Source organism: Asparagus officinalis, chromosome 5 (assembly GCF_001876935.1).
Source record: "Asparagus officinalis chromosome 5, Aspof.V1, whole genome shotgun sequence".
NCBI lineage: Eukaryota > Viridiplantae > Streptophyta > Magnoliopsida > Asparagales > Asparagaceae > Asparagus > Asparagus officinalis.
In genome coordinates, this window is record NC_033798.1 from 34,320,745 (window position 1) to 34,342,265 (window position 21,521).

The following is a 21,521-nucleotide window of genomic DNA, read 5'->3' on the forward strand; positions in this document are numbered from 1 at the left end:
CCCTCAAATCTGTCATATTTGCAAATTTTTCCTCTCAAATCACCTCTCAATTCTTAATATTTGTAAAATTATTCCCTAATCCTCTCACATTGAGTTTTTCTACCCCTTACTTGAGGTTTTAATTTTTTTTAGAAAATATTGGAAACATATTGAAATTTATTAGAAGATATTGACATTATCCTATTTTGAAACCCATATTGTTAACTTAGATGAATAAGAAACAACAATGTGAGAAGATTGAGGGATAATTTAGCAAATACCAATATTTAGGGGGTAAATTGCAAAGCTAAAAGATTTGAGGGGTATTCATGTAAAAACCCCAAATTTAAAATACTTCTTATAGAAAAAATAGAGCATCCCATATAAGATTGGAACCTTGGTAGCTGGGATCCTCCAATTGATTAAAATTAGATAGATATTTGCAAAATATTCATTGGAATATTTATGTTATTGACAAAAAGAAATGTTTGACTGATTGTAAAAATAGGAAAAAAAAAAAACTTAAAAGTCGTGGATTACCAAGTAGTAGCTTTTTTTTCTTTTATTTAATAAATCTAGTCTAGTATCTGAGAGAGATATTAAAACTTTTCAAATATATTTATTTAGATATATCTATTTTTTAATAATTTTCTACGAACTACCCTTTATACGAGTTTTTACTTCGGAAACGAGGACAAAAGTTGTAGGCCCCGTAATGACATGCTCGGCATGTGCAACTCGTAAGCTAGAATCAGAGAATGCCTCGCTTGCATGAATGTGCGTACAAGTTTAGCCGTCAAAAGTAAACTCAGGCTCACGTCAAACGCAAAATAAAATAAATGTTAGGATTTGAAGGAAAAAGAAAAAGAAACAAGAAGAAAGTAACAATAAGCAATTAAGGAAAAGGTAAATTACACTAAATTCGTAAGAACTTTAAGAATTTTGCAATAAAACGCCAAGGACGTCTAAAATCACATTAAGCCTCCCATACCTATTGAAATTGCACAAATTTCTTAATAAGTTTTGAGTCCTATAAATTAGCTAAGTTTAAAGCGAAATATCTTTTCAATATGAAAGTAATCGAGAGGGAAAATGTGAATTTGGGCTCAATTTCAAATTCTTGATTCATACCGCGTACATCTTGTCAAAAACATCATTAAATACGTGTAGTCAAATTTTCACATAGTTTTAAGTTTTCTAAAATATCAGTCAAACTAGTTTAACATGTTAATTTTATAGAGAATTTAATAGTTATCCCTTTTGCGCATAGCTAAAATATTAATTAAATTTTTTAACATGATATAATATTTTTTACATGTAAATCATGATGAGTGTAAATCATGATGGACGGGAGATCTTCTATCGGCTATAGTGAAGTGACTAACGCTTTGACGAACTACGATTTGAGGATGAAGGATAAGGATACTTCCCGCGCTAGTACTTCAGGAGAGGCCTTGTCGACGAGAGGTAGAAGTGTTAGACCCTAGAGGGGGGTGATTAGGGTCTTATGCTAATCTAATCCGAATAAATGCCAATTAAAACTAATCAATAAGTTATCCTAGCAAGTATGAGATACAACAAGAATATAAGCTAGGATAATCAATATGAACAATGAGATATATCCTATATGATAGAGATATATGCAAGGATATATAAACAACACAAGGGTAAATAATCTAAACAAGATAGTGGATGAAATAAATGAGTAATGCACAATTGGCGATATAAGATAAATGCAAAAACAAATACGCCAAAGACAAACTCAAACAAGCAATATGATCACGGAGTTCGGACCTTCCGTCCTACGTCTCCGCTCCCCACTCCCGGGGAGAAATCCACTATCACAACCGGGTTTTCTACGTTCACCCGAATAACGTTTACACCTCACAGTATCGGTTTTTAACGCTCACCGATCAACGTCACTCCTCACAATCGGTTTTCTAGCTCACCGAAAACCTCACTACACACTCGGTTTCTAGCTCACCGAAAACCTCACTATACACTCGGTTTCTAGCTCACCGAAAACCTTACAACACTCACAATGTAACAAATATAAATTTGTTCTCTACAATAGATGAGAACACAATGAAAGAACAACTTAAGGTTACAATCTCTCACCACCCAACTATACTATGTATGTAAATACTAAAAGCTCAATGTGGGTGTGTGTAACAATGAGTAAAATGAAATCTAACTCAAATAGCAAACTAGCAATAATTAATATATGATAAATCAATAATGAAATTGCTAGGGAAAAGAGTTAGAAAACTTCTCTATAAACACAAAGAGAGGATGAGAAGATTTTGAGGATGAAATCCTCAACTGGTGATGCAAACTCCTCTTTGTAACAGCAAACCCCAAAAACAAACTAAACAAACTCAAACCCTTGTTTAAAACTTTCTTAAACTTGTTTTTAAAAACTCTCTTAATCAATTTGAAAAGACATCAGCAATGGGGTATATATACCCACTCAAAGCTCAGCCAAAAACCCCAAAACGAAATGACCAAAAACCCCAGCAAACAGCTCAGAGAAAGAGCCGTTAAAAAGCAACGGCTATATTGTCGGTCGACCGAAAATTCCGTCGGTCGACCGATGGAAAAATTCGGTCGACCGATGGAAAGTTCGGTCGACCGTTATCCAGGTCGAAAACAGGAAATCAAGCAAACACTTATCCGGTCGACCGGTGCGGTCGACCGATGGAGCTTTCGGTCGACCGGACCGGTCGACCGACCAACTCTCTGGACCATGCTGACGAAAAAACAAACGAGCGGTCGACCGGTGCGGTCGACCGAAAACAGATATGACAGGTTCTGAAAAATTGTTTATCTGATTTTAAAACACTGTTTAAAAATATCAAATAAATTCCAAAAAATGTAAAACTTTGGGGAATGATTGTAGACATGATAATAAACATACTATAGTGACTGGTTATCAGAAAGGACCTCCCAAATGTATGTATATGAAAATATATTTGTTTCATATCTAAGTAGATAAATCAAATCACAATAATAAATATGAAACATGTAATTTCATATTTATAAACATGAAAACCAAAACTTGTGTTGTATATATATGTGATTACATATATATACAAGGAAACTAATAAAATGTGTGTGTATAGATAATTGAGCTTAGAGTACTTAACACACATAATATAAATCCTAAACTACATTACCCAAGCAATCTTGATCTTCAATTAAGCTTGACTTGGTACACGTTGCGCATGAAGCTTGAACTTGATCTTTAACTTGAATTGTACGTTGCTTCACTCCATAATTCCACCAACCTCCTCTTGATATGATCGTGTCGGCTTAATCCATCCAACCTCCAACTACGTTGTTTGTCTATAATAAATAAGAAAACACAAATACTAGACAAACAACATTAGTGATAAATTGTTTGTTAAACATCATCAAAACAAGAAGGCCAACAAGAAGCCCATATACGAAAGGTGGTAATAGAGGAAGGTCAAAGTCTAGAGGTCGCCACTAATTAGCAAAGAACCAATGTGCATTCTGTAAGGAACAAGGACATTGGAAGAGAGACTGCCCGATGCTCAAGGAGAAGGAGAATGGCAAGAAAAAGGGCCCGAAGGTCAATGAGGTGAACGTTGCGAATGGCGATGATTCCGATGATTCGTGCTTTTCTCTATTGATTACTCCGGAGGTGAACCATGTGGATGCATCAGATTGGATGCTTGATTCCGACGTTACTTATCATGTGACCCCTAGGCGAGACTGATTTGCATCTTTTGAGAAAGTCGACGGGGGTGTTGTTGTCATGGGAAATGATCAATCCTGTGGCATTTGTGGGATAGGTACCGTGCGGATTAGGATGCACGATGGAGTAGTTCGTGAATTGAAGGAAGAGAGATTCGTTCCTCAGCTGAAGAAGAATCTTATCTCAGTCGGAGCTTTGGAGGCGAAGGGATTCAAGGTGACTTTCGAAAACGCTGTAGCGAAGGTTACTAAGGGATCATTGGTGGTGATGAAGAGAGTCCGCAATCGAAATCTGTATTATCTGAAGGGAAGCACCGAGATTGGCCAGGTTGCTTCGGCTATTTCAGAAGTGGACATGAGCAGACTTTGGCACTATAGGTTGGGGCACACAGGTGAAAAGTCACTGCAGGTATTGTGCAAGCAGGAGCTATTGAAGGGAGATAAGAGTGGGAAGATTGAATTATGTGAGCACTATGTTCTTGGCAAAAAGACGAAGGTGAAATTCGGGACTGCCATTCATCAGACAAGGGGCATCCTGGACTACGTGTACACAGACGTTTGGGATCCCACTAAGACTACATCACTTGGTGGTCGACATTGGTTCGTCACTTTTATAGATGACTATTCTAGGCGTTGTTGGGTGTACACAATGACGAAGAAGAGTGAAGTCCTAGATTTATTTGTGGAATGGAAGAAGAGATTGGAACTGCAGACTGGGAGAAAGATCAAGACGTTGCGATCCGACAACGGTGGTGAGTACACATCAGACCCCTTTCTGCAGCTATGTCGAGATGAGGGCATAGAGAGGCACTTCATGGTTAGTCATACACCATAGCAAAATGGGGTGGCAGAGAGATTAAATCGGTCTTTACTGGAGAAGATCCGATGCTTATTGTCGCAGAGTGGTTTGGAAAAGATCTTTTGGGCTGAGACACTTACATATGCGAGCCACCTCATTAATAGGCTGCCTTCATCTGCGATTGAGAGGAAGGCCCCTATGGAGATGTGGTCGGGAAAGCCAGCACATGACTATGACCAGCTCAAGGTATTTGGGTGCCCTGTATATTATCATGTTAGAACTGATAAATTAGAACCTTGAGCTAGGAAGGCCATATTTGTAGGATTCAAGCGTGGTGTCAAGGGATACAAGCTTTGGGATTCAGTTGATAAGAAGATTGTGCTGAGTAGGGACGTCACATTCGATGAGACTTCTTGTTAGACCCTAGAGGGGGGGGTGATTAGGGTCTTATGCTAATCTAATCCGATTTAATGCCAATTAAAACTAATTAATAAGTTATCCTAGCAAGTATAAAATACAACAAGATATGTAAGCTAGGATAAGCAATATGAACAAGTGAATATATCCTATGATCAATATGTTCTTGTAAGAGATAGATATGAATAAGAACAATAAGAATATGCATAAATAAAATATGAGACAAGCAAAACACAAACACACGATATGTTTACGAGGTTCGGTCCCCACGACCTACGTCCCCGCTCCTCACCTCGAGGAGATATCCACTATCACAATCCGGTTTGGAAGCCGGAACTTCTACACACTCGGTTTACAAGTTCACCGAAAACTCTCACACTACACAATCACTCAACAATCACACTTTACACACTAAGTGTAGGAATCTAGCCCGTGTCCTCCTCCTCAAGTGCTCGATTACAACCTCTCCCTAGGTTCGTCAATCGACGCCACTCCTATTGGATTTGACCCCGTCTCTCTCTCCTCACACTTCTCTCGGTGTACAAGTGTATTACAAGTGATTCTCACAAACAAAAGTCAAATACAGTAATTTGTTCTCAATTGACACGTGAGAACACAATGAAGCTCACACTCACTAAATCACACTCCACAAACCCACAATATATAATATGAAAAATATCAAGCTCAATAAATGTGTGATAATAGTGAATCAAATTCAATAAATAACTTAAATGAATATAGCTAATCAAATGAAAGTGAAATAGTAAGCTATATGGAAAGAGTTTAGAAAAAACTTCTCAATGAACAAGAGGAGCTGAAGAGTATGATCCCAATGGAATATGAGAGCCTCTTCTTGTTGTAGAGAACTTTCACTTGAAAACTGATTAACGAAACAGCTCTTAAACAGCTCTTAAATGCGATTAATACTTTGCTAAACAGTAAACTTGGATTTCTTGGCCCTATGGAAGAAGAGCAGCAATGGGGTATATATAGCTCCCCAATACAACAGCTAGAAGTGAGAAAAAGACGAAAAAACCCATTTGAAAAACTAGCCGTTAGGCTCAGTTTGTTAACTCGTCGGTCGACCGGTACGGTCGACCGATTAGTTCAAAAAAACGTGAGAAAACAAGTTTTGAAGCTGGCGGTCGACCGACGTAATTTTCGGTCGACCGAAGGTAAATTTCGGGCGACCGACGTAAATTTCGGTCGACCGGAAAACTTTGGGAAACTTTCTTAGAAACAGACAGTCTGTCGGTCGACCGTATCGGTCGACCGAAAACTGATATGAGAAAATTGACAGGTTTTTGGGGAGTTTTGAAAAATCGTTAAAAATATCAGATCATATCCAAAATTAGTGAAACTTTGGGGAAAGTTTATAAATTATGAAATAAGCATGTTTGAAAAGAAAATTTTGGAAAAACATTTTTCGTTTGCTAAAACTCCCTGTTATTGAAAACAGCTTAGAAAACCTGTAAATTTACGAAAGTGAAATTTGATTCAGACATGTAAATATTCACATATATATATTTGCATATATTATACGTATATAGTGAAACATGAAAGAGCTGTAAAAAAGGGATAGAGATATTTTAGCAACGGTTAATGAAAAATCATTTATATGATAGAAAACGTTATAAATCGTGTTAAGTGTATATATATTGAGCTTGAATACAATCATACAATATATGTAGGTAAACTAAACATATACCTAGGTAGAACCACACAAAAAGAACTTGAATCTTTAACGCTAGATTGACTTGTGAACTTGAAATACCTGAAAAGAAACTAGAAACACAAAAACACTAGAGAGATTATTAGTAATGAATTGTTTGCTAAATCATCATCAAAACTATAGGGTCAACAATCTCCCCCTTTTTGATGATGGCAAACAATGAACATAAACTTATAATTTCACAACATGATCTATATATAAACCAATGCATAGAAGACATATATCTATATATCTATATATGTGGATTTTTTATCTATATATCTATATATCTATATATGTGGTGGATTTTTCTCCCCCTTTGACAACATCAAAAAGGAATAGAAAATGAGGAGATAGGAGCAATGCTCCCCCTGTTTATGAGCACATATACAGAAAAAGTCAATAGCTCCCCCTGTCAAATAGAGTAGGTGGCATAAAGAAATGCAAAGAAGCTAAGCAAACTATTTTCCACATACCAGAAAATAAATATAACTATGCAATCATAGAAGAAATGAACCAACCACAGTAAATTTCAAAATAAAAAATCATAAGTGTGCATGAAAATACTGAACTTAAATAATACAGAAGACTCATGATAAGCAACTTATTTGCTACACACCAAAACATAATTTGCATAAACATAGATTTGTCCTCAATATCTCAAACCACACACATAAATCCATAGAGTTATTACACTCAAATAAAACATAGTATTAAGTTTTACAATCCAACATAAAGTAGCAAAACAAAGATGAGCATCACAAAAAGGAACTTAATTCATCTTCACCACCCTCACTGTCACGATCACCCTTACCATCATCCTTACTATCTGAAGATCCCGATCCATCAGCAGTGCCCCTATCAGAATCAGAACTAGAAGAGTGATCTGGAATGTTTAGAGACTGACGCTGATATGAAAGAATTTTCCTAACATCCCTTTGAATAGATGAGACCTGAATCTCAAGACGGTCTAGACGATCACAAACATCAGAGGCGGATGAGGAGGAAACTCTAGACTGAGAACGAGAGGATGATGATGGAATGGAGTCAAGAGCTAACTGCATTCTAGAAAGAGAGACCTTATCAAAGAAATCTCTCTTGGATTCAACCTTAGGTTCATTTGTAAGATCAATATTGAAATGTTTGAAGATGTGGGTGAGAAACGAGCCAAAAGGAAGAAACTTGGTATGCTTAGAGGCCATGTTATTGATAAAGACAGTAGCCCAATCCACTTTAATTTGGGCAAAAATAGCATAAACAGCATTGATCTTGTCAGAGGCAAAATGATCAAAGCTACCAGTTTTGGGAATTAAATTCTGAGCAACAATTTTGGCAATGAGTCTTGCATTAGGATTAAGAGAATTGTTGTTCATGGGGTAAGTGCAATCAGGTTTGAACAAGAGTGGGTTAATATCAGGATTGCTAACATCAACAGACATGAGACTAACATCACTTGTTGGGATATTAAGAATCTCAGCAAGTTCATTAGCAGAAAAGGCAATTGCAACATTTTTAACTGATGATGTAATGGTTAGACTACCATCAGCAGAAGATATTGTGGACAGATTGGCATAAAACAGATAAACTAAAAAGGGATAATAAGGAACTTTAAGCTTCTCATCAAACAAGCTATCTAACCCCACGTTATGAAGGACAGATTCAGTGTTGTACATAAACAACTCAGGGTATTTGATATATCTTGTAGGAATAATTTTTAATTTACATAATTCTCGATATTTCCTAACAAGAGGCTTGAAAAGCAAATAATCCTCATAGTGAGAGGCTTTAGGGGTTGAGAAACTAGCTTCAGTTCTTGATCTCTTTTTGGAGGGTTTTGGAGGCATGATAAGATAGGTTTTAGAAGGGATTTAAAAAAAAATTATCAAGAACCTGTAAGCAAAAACACAAACAGTGTATACCCAATTAACCAACCGCCCAAAAAGAGAAACCCTAGATCAGAAAATAAGATTTAGAACTTTGAAAACATGAGATAAATAAGAAGTTACCCACAAAATACTGATGGGAGCTGATCCAAAGTACCAGCGGTTGAAACAAAGGGGACGACCGAAAACTGAAACCCTAGTTCTTAATTTCACGATGGGAGAGAATAACGAAGGGTCGGGTGTTTTGAGAGAGTGGGGTAACGGCTGGGATTGAGTGAGAAATAGATCAAGGGTGATGTTGAGTTCGGGTTCAAAGAAAGTGTCCAAAAACCAAAACCGAAACCCAATAAAAATTCAAAGCTGCTGCAGCAAAATTATATCGGTCCGGGCCGGGTCCGGGCCGGGTTCCGGGCTGGCCCGGGTGATTTTCCTTTTTTTTTATTTTTTTTTATTTTTTTCCAAAATTTTTTAATGTTATTTAACTTATAAATTATAAAAAAAAGACAAGAAAAATAACAAAAACAATAATTTTATTAATTACTTAAAATGACATAAATTACAAATAAGAAATGATAAAAACATATTCTTTATTAATAATTGATAAATCAGTTACAAATTACAAGTACAAATTTATTTTGGAATTAATCGCATCACAATAGATAAGTAAATCCCAACTAGGTTGGCACCTACTCACCTATATCACTATCATTTGCAATTATTTCCAAAATAATTCTTTACAAATTGTAAGCTAAGATATAAAAACTACAATCTATTCTTTATATCTATCTGCTAGTCCCAATTCTTCAAATTTATCTTCAATTCCAGCCATCCGATCGATGCCTTGCGTTCGCTTCTCGTACCTCCACCAATCTTGTAGGCACATCACCGCTTGTACAGTATATGGATCCAAGCATGTCCTGTGATCGTCGATCAAACGACCTGCTGTGCTGAAGGCGGATTCCGAAGCTACCGTCGAAACCTGCACTGTTAGTAAGTCACGAACCATGGTGGAAAGTATAGGATATGAAACTGATCCATATACTTTCCACCATTGCAAAATATCTAAAGCATTTCCTTGACATCTAACTAAAGAAGCAGAAAAATATTCATCTATTTCAGAAACCTCCGATGATGACGATCCAAGTCCAGATCCACCAGTTAGCTCGGCTACCATTGCATACCTATCAAAACTTACACTTTTACCTCGGGCTCGGGATGAGCTCGAAGAAACCGAAGCTGCAGACTGTTGTGCAGCTACACCATGTCTAGCTGCATACTCATCATATAAAGTTTGAAAATAATTTCTAATAAGTAAATGATGAGTAGTAGCATTCAGGGTGGTTCCATCATCTAAGTCTATAACCTGTCCACCATACAATGACTGTAACAAACTTCGAAGGCCAATATCCTTCAAGCATGGATCAATAAGAACCCCCAAACCAAAAATATGAGGAATAGGCCTAAAATACTTATTAAATTTGCTCTCCATTTCAAAAACCATAGGTCCAAAAGTAGCATCCAAACGATATTTATCAAAAATTTTTTGAATATTTAAAATTTGTAAAGCAGCTAAAGTAATGGTTGGATAATAACAGCCAGATAATAACATGGTAGCATCATAAAAAACTTGTAACATTTCATTTAAATTACATATAACTGTCCATTCATCTTCAGTTATTCCATAAGTGCTACCAGAACTAGAACTAGAAGCATAATAGTTTATAAAATCAGTTATAATGTCTTTATATTCTATTGCTACACTTAACATTGCATATGTGGAATTCCACCTATGGTCAACATCTTTTGGAATTAGTCTAGGCTTTACATTTTTTCTTTTACAAAATTGTTTCCATCTTTTAAGTCTTTGTTCAGAAGCACTATGCATGTAAGCAACTGTTCTAACCTTTTCTATCATGGGTTTAATTTCAGTAAATGCACTTTGAACAATTAAATTTAAAATATGACAGATGCACCTAATATGAAAAAGATCACCATGACATGGCAATGATAAAGATGATCTGATAAAATCAACAGCTACATTGTTATTACTTGCATTATCTAGTGAAAGAGAAAATATTCTTTCTGTAATTTCTAATTTCATAAGTTCTTCAATTATTAAATTTGCAACATTAGCACCAGTATGTGACTCTTCTATTGCAATAAAAGAAACAACTCTTTTAAACATTTGCCAATTTTTATCAATTCAGTGTGCTGTGATACATAAATATCCAGTTTGTGCTCTAGATGTCCAAATATCAGAAGTTAAAGAAAATTTACAGTTTAAATTTTTAAAATAAGAAATTATTTTTCCTTGTTCCTCATGATAATATTTTAAAATATCACGTTGACAGGTTTAACGAGAATTTTTTTTAAATAAACATATCTTCAAATTCATCATATTCTACTAATTTAAAAGGAAGCTTTTTAAGAATGATAAACCTGATTACGCATTGTTAGACCCTAGAGGGGGGTGATTAGGGTCTTATGCTAATCTAATCCGATTAAATGCCAATTAAAACTAATTATGTTGATCAATATGTTCTTGCAAGAGATAGATATGAACAATAAGAACAATAAGAATATGCATAAATAAAATATGAGACAAGCAAAACACAAACACACGATATGTTTACGAGGTTCGGTCCCCACGACCTACGTCCCCGCTCCTCACCTCGAGGAGATATCCACTATCACAATCCGGTTTGGAAGCCGGAACTTCTACACACTCGGTTTACAAGTTCACCGAAAACTCTCACACTACACAATCACTCAACAATCACACTTTACACACTAAGTGTAGGAATCTAGCCCGTGTCCTCCTCCTCAAGTGCTCGATTACAACCTCTCCCTAGGTTCGTCAATCGACGCCACTCCTATTGGATTTGACCCCGTCTCTCTCTCCTCACACTTCTCTCGGTGTACAAGTGTATTACAAGTGATTCTCACAAATAAAAGTCAAATACAGTAATTTGTTCTCAATTGACACGTGAGAACACAATGAAGCTCACACTCACTAAATCACACTCCACAAACCCACAATATATAATATGAAAAATATCAAGCTCAATAAATGTGTGATAATAGTGAATCAAATTCAATAAATAACTTAGATGAATATAGCTAATTAAATGAAAGTGAAATAATAAGCTATATGGAAAGAGTTTAGAAAAACTTCTCAATGAACAAGAGGAGCTGAAGAGTATGATCCCAATGGAATATGAGAGCCTCTTCTTGTTGTAGAGAACTTTCACTTGAAAACGGATTAACGAAACAGCTCTTAAAACAGCCCTTAAACGCGATTAAAACTTTGCTAAACAGTAAACTTGGATTTCTTAGCTTTTTTAGAAGAGGAGCAGCAATTGGGTATATATAGCTCCCCAATACAACAGCTAGAAGTGAGAAAAAGACGAAAAAACCCATTTGAAAAACTAGCCGTTAGGCTCAGTTTGTTAACTCGTCGGTCGACCGGTACGGTCGACCGATTAGTTCAAAAAAAAAACGTGAGAAAACAAGTTTTGAAGCTGGCGGTCGACCGACGTAATTTTCGGTCGACCGAAGGTAAATTTCGGGCGACCGACGTATATTTCGGTCGACCGGAAAACTTTGGGAAACTTTCTTAGAAACAGACAGTCTGTCGGTCGACCGTATCGGTCGACCGAAAACTGATATGAGAAAATTGACAGGTTTTTGGGGAGTTTTGAAAAATCGTTAAAAATATCAGATCATATCCAAAATTAGTGAAACTTTGGGGAAAGTTTATAAATTATGAAATAAGCATGTTTGAAAAGAAAATTTTGGAAAAACATTTTTCGTTTGCTAAAACTCCCTGTTATTGAAAACAGCTTAGAAAACCTGTAAATTTACGAAAGTGAAATTTGATTCAGACATGTAAATATTCACATATATATATTTGCATATATTATACGTATATAGTGAAACATGAAAGAGCTGTAAAAAAAAAGGATAGAGATATTTTAGCAACGGTTAATGAAAAATCATTTATATGATAGAAAACGTTATAAATCGTGTTAAGTGTATATATATTGAGCTTGAATACAATCATACAATATATGTAGGTAAACTAAACATATACCTAGGTAGAACCACACAAAAAGAACTTGAATCTTTAACGCTAGATTGACTTGTGAACTTGAAATACCTGAAAAGAAACTAGAAACACAAGAACACTAGAGAGATTATTAGTAATGAATTGTTTGCTAAATCATCATCAAAACTATAGGGTCAACACTTCTATCTTGAAGCTTCCCAGCTCTCATCAGGTGGAGAGCGACCCGACGCAAGAGATATCGCAAGTGGTGGAGATCGATGCAGCTCTCATCAGGTGGAGAGTGCCGACTGAGGTGACGCCAGGCGAGCACGACGGTGACACGAAGGATACAGGTACTAATATGCAGGATCAGGGACCAACGGCTCAGGTTCAGGATTCGATTGCGGTTCGGAGACAGAGAAGAAACATACAGATGCCGGGACGGTATGCCGACACAGTTGCGTATGCATTTCCCGTAGAGAGTATCGATGAGTTAGTGCCTACTACATTCAGAGAGGCCGAGCAGAGTTCGGAGGCTGATTCATGGTAGGTGGCTATGCAGGAGGAGATGGAATCTCTTCATAAGAACGATACATGAGAGCTTGTTGAGCTTCCAAAGGGGCGGAAGGCAATTGGTTGCAAGTGGGTATACACGAAGAAGGAGGGCATTGAGGGCACTCCATTGAGGTTCAAAGCTAGGTTGGTTGTGAAGGGCTATGCACAGGAGGAAGGTATTGACTATAATGAGGTTTTTTCTCCGGTGGTGAAGCACTCTTCGATTCTGATTTTGCTAGCTTTGGTGGCACAATATGGTTTGGAATTAGATCAGTTGGATGTGAAAACGGCATTTCTTCATGGTGATCTTGATGAAGAAATATATATGACTCAGCCATTGGGATTCCGAGCTGCAGGGAAAGAAAAGTTGGTTTGCAAACTGAAGAAATCGCTATACGGTTTGAAGCAGTCTCCTCGACAGTGGTATAGGCGATTCGATGGTTTTATGATTGATCATTCGTATACTCGGAGCCAGTTTGATCCTTGCGTATATTTTCGCAAGTTAAAAGAAGGTGCGTATATTTATTTGTTGCTCTATGTCAATGACATGTTGGTTGCCTCTATTTTTAGGTCGGCTATAGATGAGTTGAAAGTTCAGCTTTCAAATGAGTTTGAGATGAAGGACTTGGGCGAGGCGAAGCGCATTCTAGGGATGGAGATCGGCAGAGACAAGAAGAAGAGCAGAATTTGTTTAACACAGGTGGCTTATTTGAAGAAGGTTCTACAGCTATTCCATATTAGTATGGATACGAAGCCAGTTAGTGTACCATTAGGAGACTATTTGAAGCTTTCAGCTAGTCTTTCACCGAAGTCAGTTGAAGATCGAGAGTTGATGTCGAAGACTCCATATGCGAGTGCAGTTGGGAGCTTGATGTACGCGATGGTATGTACGAGACCGGATTTGTCACAGGCGGTGAGCATGGTTTCGAGATACATGCACGATCCAGGAATGGGTCACTGGGACGATGTGAGATGGATTTTAAGGTACATTCAAGGTACGCTCAATGTTGGTTTGGTTTATGAGCGGGACACTACAGGTGGGCAGTTGTGCATTGGATATGTGGATTCGGATTATGCCGGGGATTTGGATAAGCGTCGGTCGACGACGAGGTATGTGTTTATTTTGATCCGTGCGCCGGTGTGTTGGAGAAGCACCTTACAGTCGACGATGGCTTTGTCTACGACGGAGGCAGAGTATATGGCAGTTACGGAGGCTGTGAATGAGGCTATTTGGCTTCGAGGACTTTTGGAGGAACTTGATATATCGCAGAAGTCCATCACTATTCATTATGATAGCATGAGTGCTATCTATTTGGTGAAGAATCAGGTTTTTCATGCGAGGACGAAGCATATTGATGTTCGTTATCACTTCGTTCAGGATGTTCTTGAAGATGACTGTTTGTTGGAAAATTTAAAGTAAAAAGACAATGAAAGAAAAATTTGACTTGTATTCCTCTCAAAATCAATTACAATTTGGATTCCGATTACAAAAGAGAGGAGAATGAATTTGATTCTCCCCTTTGTTTAATTCTGGGTTCTTCACGGTGGCGATGAGATGCCTCCCTCGAATGCTCGCGTCGAGTTTGCTTCTCGTTGACGATCCGAACGTCTTGATTCACTGGAACGATGTCTTCTCCTCACGATTTGACGCTGTGGAGAACTTGCGTGGCAAGTTTTGAAATAACTCTTGACGAGTTGATAACTCTGAATGAGTTTTAGAAGAACTCGTAGAGTAAGTTTTGAACTCTGATCGAGTTTTAGAAGAACTTGCAGAGCAAGTTTTGAACTCTGATCGAGTTGATAACTCTGAACGAGTTTGAACTCTTGAAAAAGAGTTGATTTGAACCGAAAGTTCGGTTAATAAGCCAAGGAAGAAGCTCCTGTTGCTGGTCTCCAAAACTCCTTGTTGCTGCAGAACGCGGCAAGATGCTCGATCAAGGATCCCCAAAAAGTCAGCTCCCCCCCTCCAAAAAAGAGGATCCGAACTCAGTTGAGTTTTGAGGTATTTATAGGGGGTTAAGGGTATAACCGCCCCCTTAAATATCTCCTTAATGAGGGTTTAATGGGGTCTAACTGCTCCCCATAAATCTCTCCATGATAGGGTAGTGATCCCCTAAAATCTTGGGGAGAAAACGGTTCTGGAACCGTTCAAATCGTGCTTGAACGAGTTAAACGCTGAAAACAGCGTTCTGGGCTCGAACTGTGCGTTTCTGGACCTGAAACGCACAGTTGAGGCTGAAAACGCACAGATGGAGCTGAAAACGCACAGTTGAGGCTGAAAACGCACAGCTGGGCCCGTAAACGCACAGTTAAGGCTGAAAACGCACAGCTGGAGCTGAAAACGCACAGCTGGGCCTGTAAACGCACAGTTAAGGCTGAAAACGCACAGCTGGAGCTGAAAACGCACAGCTGGGCTGAAAACGCACAGCTGGAGCTGAAAACGCACAGTTGAGCCGTAAACGCACAGTTGAGCCGTAAACGCACAGTTGGCCTGTAAACGCACAGTTGGCCTGTTTCAGGTTAAAACGCACAGTTGAGCCCATAAACGCACAGTTGGCCTGAAAACGCACAGTTGAGCCCATAAACGCACAGTTGGCCTGAAAACGCACAGTTGACCTGTTTAAAGGCTGAAAACGCACAGTTTGTGCTGTTTTAGAGATGAACTCTGCGTTTTAGGCTGAAAACGCAGAGTTGTGCCTGTTTAAAGGCTGAAAACGCACAGTTGTGCTGTTTTAGAGATTAACTCTGCGTTTAGATGTTGAAAACGCAGAGTTGAGCCTGTTAACGGCTGAAAACGCACAGTTGTGCTATTTTAGAGATTAACTCTGCGTTTTGATGTTGAAAACGCAGAGTTGAGCATGTGCGCTTTGACTCTGTAATGCAGAGGCGAACCTTAGGCGGGCTTGGCGGGCTTCAGGCTAAGTCCAATGTTCTGATGAAGTCCAGTCTTGCAGACGGACCTCAGAACATAATTTGCTGCGAAGAACAGGTCATAACTTTCAAACCGTAAGTCGGAATTAGACGAATTATATATGAAAATCGGCTATCTCGACGAGACGGGGCCATCCGAACCGAGCCAAAGGCTTCGGTTCGCTTCCTCCGTTTTGCCAAATTCCTTACGGTTTGAGAGATATCTGCATTCTAATATGAAGAGACCGTCAATTTATAGTCTCTTTTGCTAGAGCTTTGCACAGATCGTCCTCCAATTGTAGCCTTCTGGAAGTCGTCAGATTGTAACTTCCATCATCGGTGTTTGATGGGGGATAAGCTATCTATTGTGATTTTTTAGACAGCCTACAATGACGATGTGGAGATTGTGAAAGTCCACACGAAGGATAATCCGACGGATATGCTCACAAAGGTGGTTCCGAGTAACAAGTTTGATCATTGTCGAAACTTGTTGCACATTCGTGATTGTTAAGGCCGTTAGCGGCCATTTGGGTGAACTACGTTCGGCTTGATTCCTTGGGCAAGAGGATACGTAGGTAGTCTTTCAGATGCAGCCGGTTTGGATTAGTTGTTGGGGGTGAGATTATTTGGACTCTCGTTCGGGTTCTCGACTTGTTATGGATTGAGTTCGTACTGGACACAACAAGTTGGGACATTTGGTTGCTTTGGTGTCGGCTCAGTTTTGAAAAAAAAAACTTCACCGTGGTGGAGAATTGTGAACGCAAATAGGGGTGGGGACCACGATCGGCCCACGAGCTGGGCAAAGGAATTGGTTTCCGCGTGCGTGAAGAGAAGCAAGGCCTTTCCGTGTGCGTGAAGAGAAGCAAGGCCCATCCCCACCCGAGATAATTAAACCGCATATATAAATAATTTGTCACCTAGGTTTTTTGGGTGAGCAGGCAGAGGGGAATAGCTTTGCGGCTACAGGTGTGCGGCTGTAGAAAGAGATAGGCAAAGTATTGAGAGAATTTGAGAGAGAAATTGAGGAGATTTTGAGCAGTCCCTTCTAGGGTTTTGTGCATCTCTTTGAAAGGTATTTATGAGGGATTTGAGAGTTTGTTTGAGGGTTTAGATTGTGAGTGATTGTAAACTCTAGTTGTATTCTCTCCCTCTATTAGTGGATCTTCCCCCTCCTTGCCCCGTGGACGTAGAAAATTTGCCGAACCACGTAAAATTTGATTGTATCGCTTTTGTGTGATTTGTAATAGCTTTTAGGTTCCCTCGACGCGCAGTCCTAGAGCTGACGAGAGGAAGAGCTAATATCCCACTTTGATGGGATATTAGGCTTCAAATTCTTGTTCCCTTTGAGAAACAATAATTCTTATTGCGACCTGACTCTTTTGTTGTGCTGCCGAAGTGCTGCCGAAATTTTCGCTGCGCGCAACAATTTAATAGTTATCCCTTTTGCGCATAGCTAAAATATTAATTAAATTTTTTAAAATGATATAATATTTTCTACATGTAAATCATGATGAGTGTAAATCATGATGGACGGGAGATCTTCTATCGGCTATAGTGAAGTGACTAACGCTTTGACGAACTACGATTTGAGGATGAAGGATAAGGATACTTCCCGCGCTAGTACTTCAGGAGAGGCCTTGTCGACGAGAGGTAGAAGTGTTAGACCCTAGAGGGGGGTGATTAGGGTCTTATGCTAATCTAATCCGAATAAATGCCAATTAAAACTAATCAATAAGTTATCCTAGCAAGTATGAGATACAACAAGAATATAAGCTAGGATAATCAATATGAACAATGAGATATATCCTATATGATAGAGATATATGCAAGGATATATAAACAACACAAGGGTAAATAATCTAAACAAGATAGTGGATGAAATAAATGAGTAATGCACAATTGGCGATATAAGATAAATGCAAAAACAAATACGCCAAAGACAAACTCAAACAAGCAATATGATCACGGAGTTCGGACCTTCCGTCCTACGTCTCCGCTCCCCACTCCCGGGGAGAAATCCACTATCAAACGGGTTTTCTACGTTCCCCCGTACAACATTTACACCACACACTCGGTTTTCTAGCTAACCGAAAACTCTACAACTCACACTATGCAATCACACTCTACACCCACTAAGTGTTGGACCTAGCCGTGTCTCCCTCAAGTGCTCGGTCACAACCTCTCCCTAGGCTCGTCAACCGACGCCACTCCTCTTGGGACGATCCCCGACTCTCACCACACACTCCTCACTCGGTGTACAAGTGTATTACAAAGTGATTCTCACAATAAGCACAAATATGACAAATGATTGTTCTCAAAACAAGGTGAGAACTCAATTAAGCACAACTCTTAGTCACAAACCCACAACCCCAAATTATACTATGAATGTAAATACAATAAGCTCAAAAGGTTGTGTGTGAACAAAGAGATATAAATAACTTATGTATTTTGTGACATTAATAAAAGGGAAATTTTCCGAAAGACTTTGAGTTGTTCCCCCCATGAAAATTTTCTGAACTTTGTTTTTCCCACAAAACACCTAATTTTTCCACAAAATTCCATAAATTATTCACCAAAAAATCCTACTTTTTTTTCCTACATACGTTAAAGCTTTGATTGTTTTTTCTTTTAATTTTTCAAAAATTTCAATTCTTATTTATTGTTTACTGAATCTGGTCTCTATATTAAGAAATTATGTAAGCTCAGGTTAATTTTCCAAGATAGTTTCCTCATTTAAATTTATTCCATTTAAGAAGAAATTCTATTGGTTCAAGAGTATTCAGGTTAAGGACTTACAGTTTTAATGTTGTGGAGTTTCATGGGAAAAGCTTAGGGGCTTTAGAGAGTAAAAACAGAGTTAAGAGCGATTTCATGGGGACGGGCGGCCCAATGTTTTGAGGGGTTAAATGTAATTTGCATTGCATCTCTTAAGCTCCTTGCATGTGCCAAAAGAACAGCACGAAGTGCAGTGGCTAAACCAACAAGCTTGATTTGTTATTTGGCGTAAGTTGATTAGTTTGCTAACGTCGTGTTGTATCAGGTGGCAAGTCCTTTTCTTTATTATTCCTCACTTTCACTTTTAGAAAAACACAAAAGATATCATTTTCTTTCATGTCAAGTACAACCTCAAAGTTTGCCAAATCATTAAAACTTTTTATTATGATCAGAATAAATAATTAATTATTATAGTATTAGAGCTATTCTTTTTCTTTTTTTTTTTGACGCGTAGAGCTATTCAAATTTTTTAGATATATAACTTTTTACCGTATAAAAGTTCCCCAAATTAAGTTACGCAACGTAATTGTTTCCTTACCGATACAATATGAAATCAGGCTTTTCCAATACCATAATAAAATCTTTTCCACCACACTAAGCTACCAAATTATAGTGTAGTTGTTACTATAATTTTATATGGATGAAATGTTTTGTACACGGTTTTTATTTTAGTTTAATTAAACCAGAATTTTTTTTTCTTTCCTATCATTTATGTTAAATCCACCTACTAGCTACTTACTAGATTAATATTCACTCTTAAAAACCCAAAGTAGTGCACAAACCAACGTTTTCTAAACCCACAATATGAGTGCGTGTACACGTACCTTCATAACACAGAGACCGGTGAACTCAACCATCTCTCCGGTGGGTGCACGGCCCTTGTAAGGTCCTTCCATGTACCCCCAGTGCCGGAACTTGAAGACGATCTCCGGCAGCCTCGTGTACGCCCTCAGCACCTCCCACGCGAACCCCCGAGGGAATGCCGTGTGGAAAACCTCGTGCGACGTCTCGAATGTTTCCTTGTCCACCTTGTAGCACTGCAGCTCTTCCGGCAGCGAGCTCTGTAGTAGCGCGTTGTAACTCCCTAGCTTCAGGGTCTCCTCTCCTGATAACCCTTTTCTTCCTGTAGTGTATAATTAATGATAGAAATTAATACCAAATTATGGGGATTGAGAGCCAGCTCCAACAATATGGGAGAAAATATATATATATATATAAGCGAAGAGAAAGAGAAAGAAATGATTTTAGGATGAAAAATATTAATGAGGGTATGAAGATATTTAAAAAAAAAAAGATAGGGTAGTTCGTATTTTGGCAGTAGGTCCAAAGTCCATTTGAAAGTGATACATTTGAATTGACGATCCATGCTAGTTTTGAGAGTGCTCTGACAAAACATATTTTAAGTGAAATTTTGAAACATTGTAATAAGCGAAAAACTACTAAACTTGTGGGGATTTGATGAAATTTATACCCTCGCGACTATATATAATTATTCTCAAAACTTTCGTTCAATAAACGAGAAGTATAACGAAAAATTTCTTTAAAAAAATTTATTACCATTAACGAGAAAACGAAAATTTTCAGGATTGATAGCCTTGAAGTCCTGAATGCGGGTCTTGTGAGAGAGTTCCATCTCCCATGTCTTTATGGCATTCTGCACCATCTCTTCTAATGATCCCTTGGGCCATTCCTGCAAATAATTATAAAAAATTATTAAACAACGTGTCAGTTTTAATTTGAAAAGCCGTAAGAAAAATATCATTTTGTTTTGTATGAATTATTTGTATCATTTATTAAAATGTTATTAATAGCAAATACCATTTTGTAGTATGTTGTGTATTTACACTAGTGATAGGGGCTAGAAATTTGTTCTAGTGATGACCCATTTATCATGGTTGTGTTTGAGATCTAAATTGATAATTTTACAATTTTATCCTCTTATTAAAGTCCTATCCAAAGTTTTTAGGGAAAAATGTGTCCAGGCCCCAAAAACAGAAACTTCATGTGCTGCAGCCCTTCTTAGTTTCCCCCATGTGATTCAGCCCATTGAAGTGTGATACTTTGTACTGCAGCCCCTTTGTAGCAATTATTACATGCCAACTAAGCTAAAATCCCCAAAATAACCTTATCTCATCTCTTCAATCCCTCAAACTCAGCTCTCTCTCATCTCCCTATATTAGTTCTAGCTAGTTGAGCAAGTTAGAACTAACAATATTCGAAGCGATATAATGAGAGATAGAAAATGAGCCCAAGTGAAAGGAAGATACCGTGTGATAGACAATATAAAGAGCTACACACCGGTAAAGACGGTGGTAAAAACGGAGACCGGAGGTGGCCTAAAATAGCGCGCGAATCGGCACGTCGCTGCTATTTTCTGCTCGCTGCTGCCGTCGAGCGATATTTCGGATGTTACCGAGAGAGATAGAGACTGAATTTGAGCGTGATATAAATTAGAGGTGATAGACAACATGTAGGGCTAGTCAACAAAGAAGAAATCGGCGGAAACGAAGATTGGAGGTGATCGAAAAGTGCGTGCGAAGTCGGCACAAAACTGCAGTTTTCTGCAGTGCAATTTCTCGCCGTTCGGGTTTGTTCTTCGCTGTTCAGAGCTTTTCATCGCTGTCCGGGCTTGCCGGAGGTGGGAGGAGGTTGTCGGGGTCGTCGGGGTGTCTCGGTGGGCTCCGTCGGAGGTGGGAGGAGCTTTTTCTCAAGTTAGTTCTAGGC

At 38.3% G+C, this 21,521-nt stretch overlaps 1 protein-coding gene across 2 annotated transcripts in view; it reads right to left on the bottom strand.

The window, feature by feature from the left end:
* LOC109844006 (pathogen-related protein) overlaps positions 1-21,521 on the bottom strand; it is a 30,014-nt gene that overhangs the window by 5,085 nt on the left and 3,408 nt on the right. For both annotated transcript variants that reach the window (XM_020413010.1, XM_020413012.1), the window contains exons 2-3: positions 20,355-20,487; positions 19,622-19,920 (exon numbers count right to left, since the gene is read on the bottom strand). In XM_020413010.1, coding sequence (XP_020268599.1) covers positions 19,622-19,920; positions 20,355-20,460 — 405 coding nt within the window. In that variant the 5' untranslated portion in view covers positions 20,461-20,487. The remainder of the gene's footprint in view (positions 1-19,621; positions 19,921-20,354; positions 20,488-21,521) is intronic.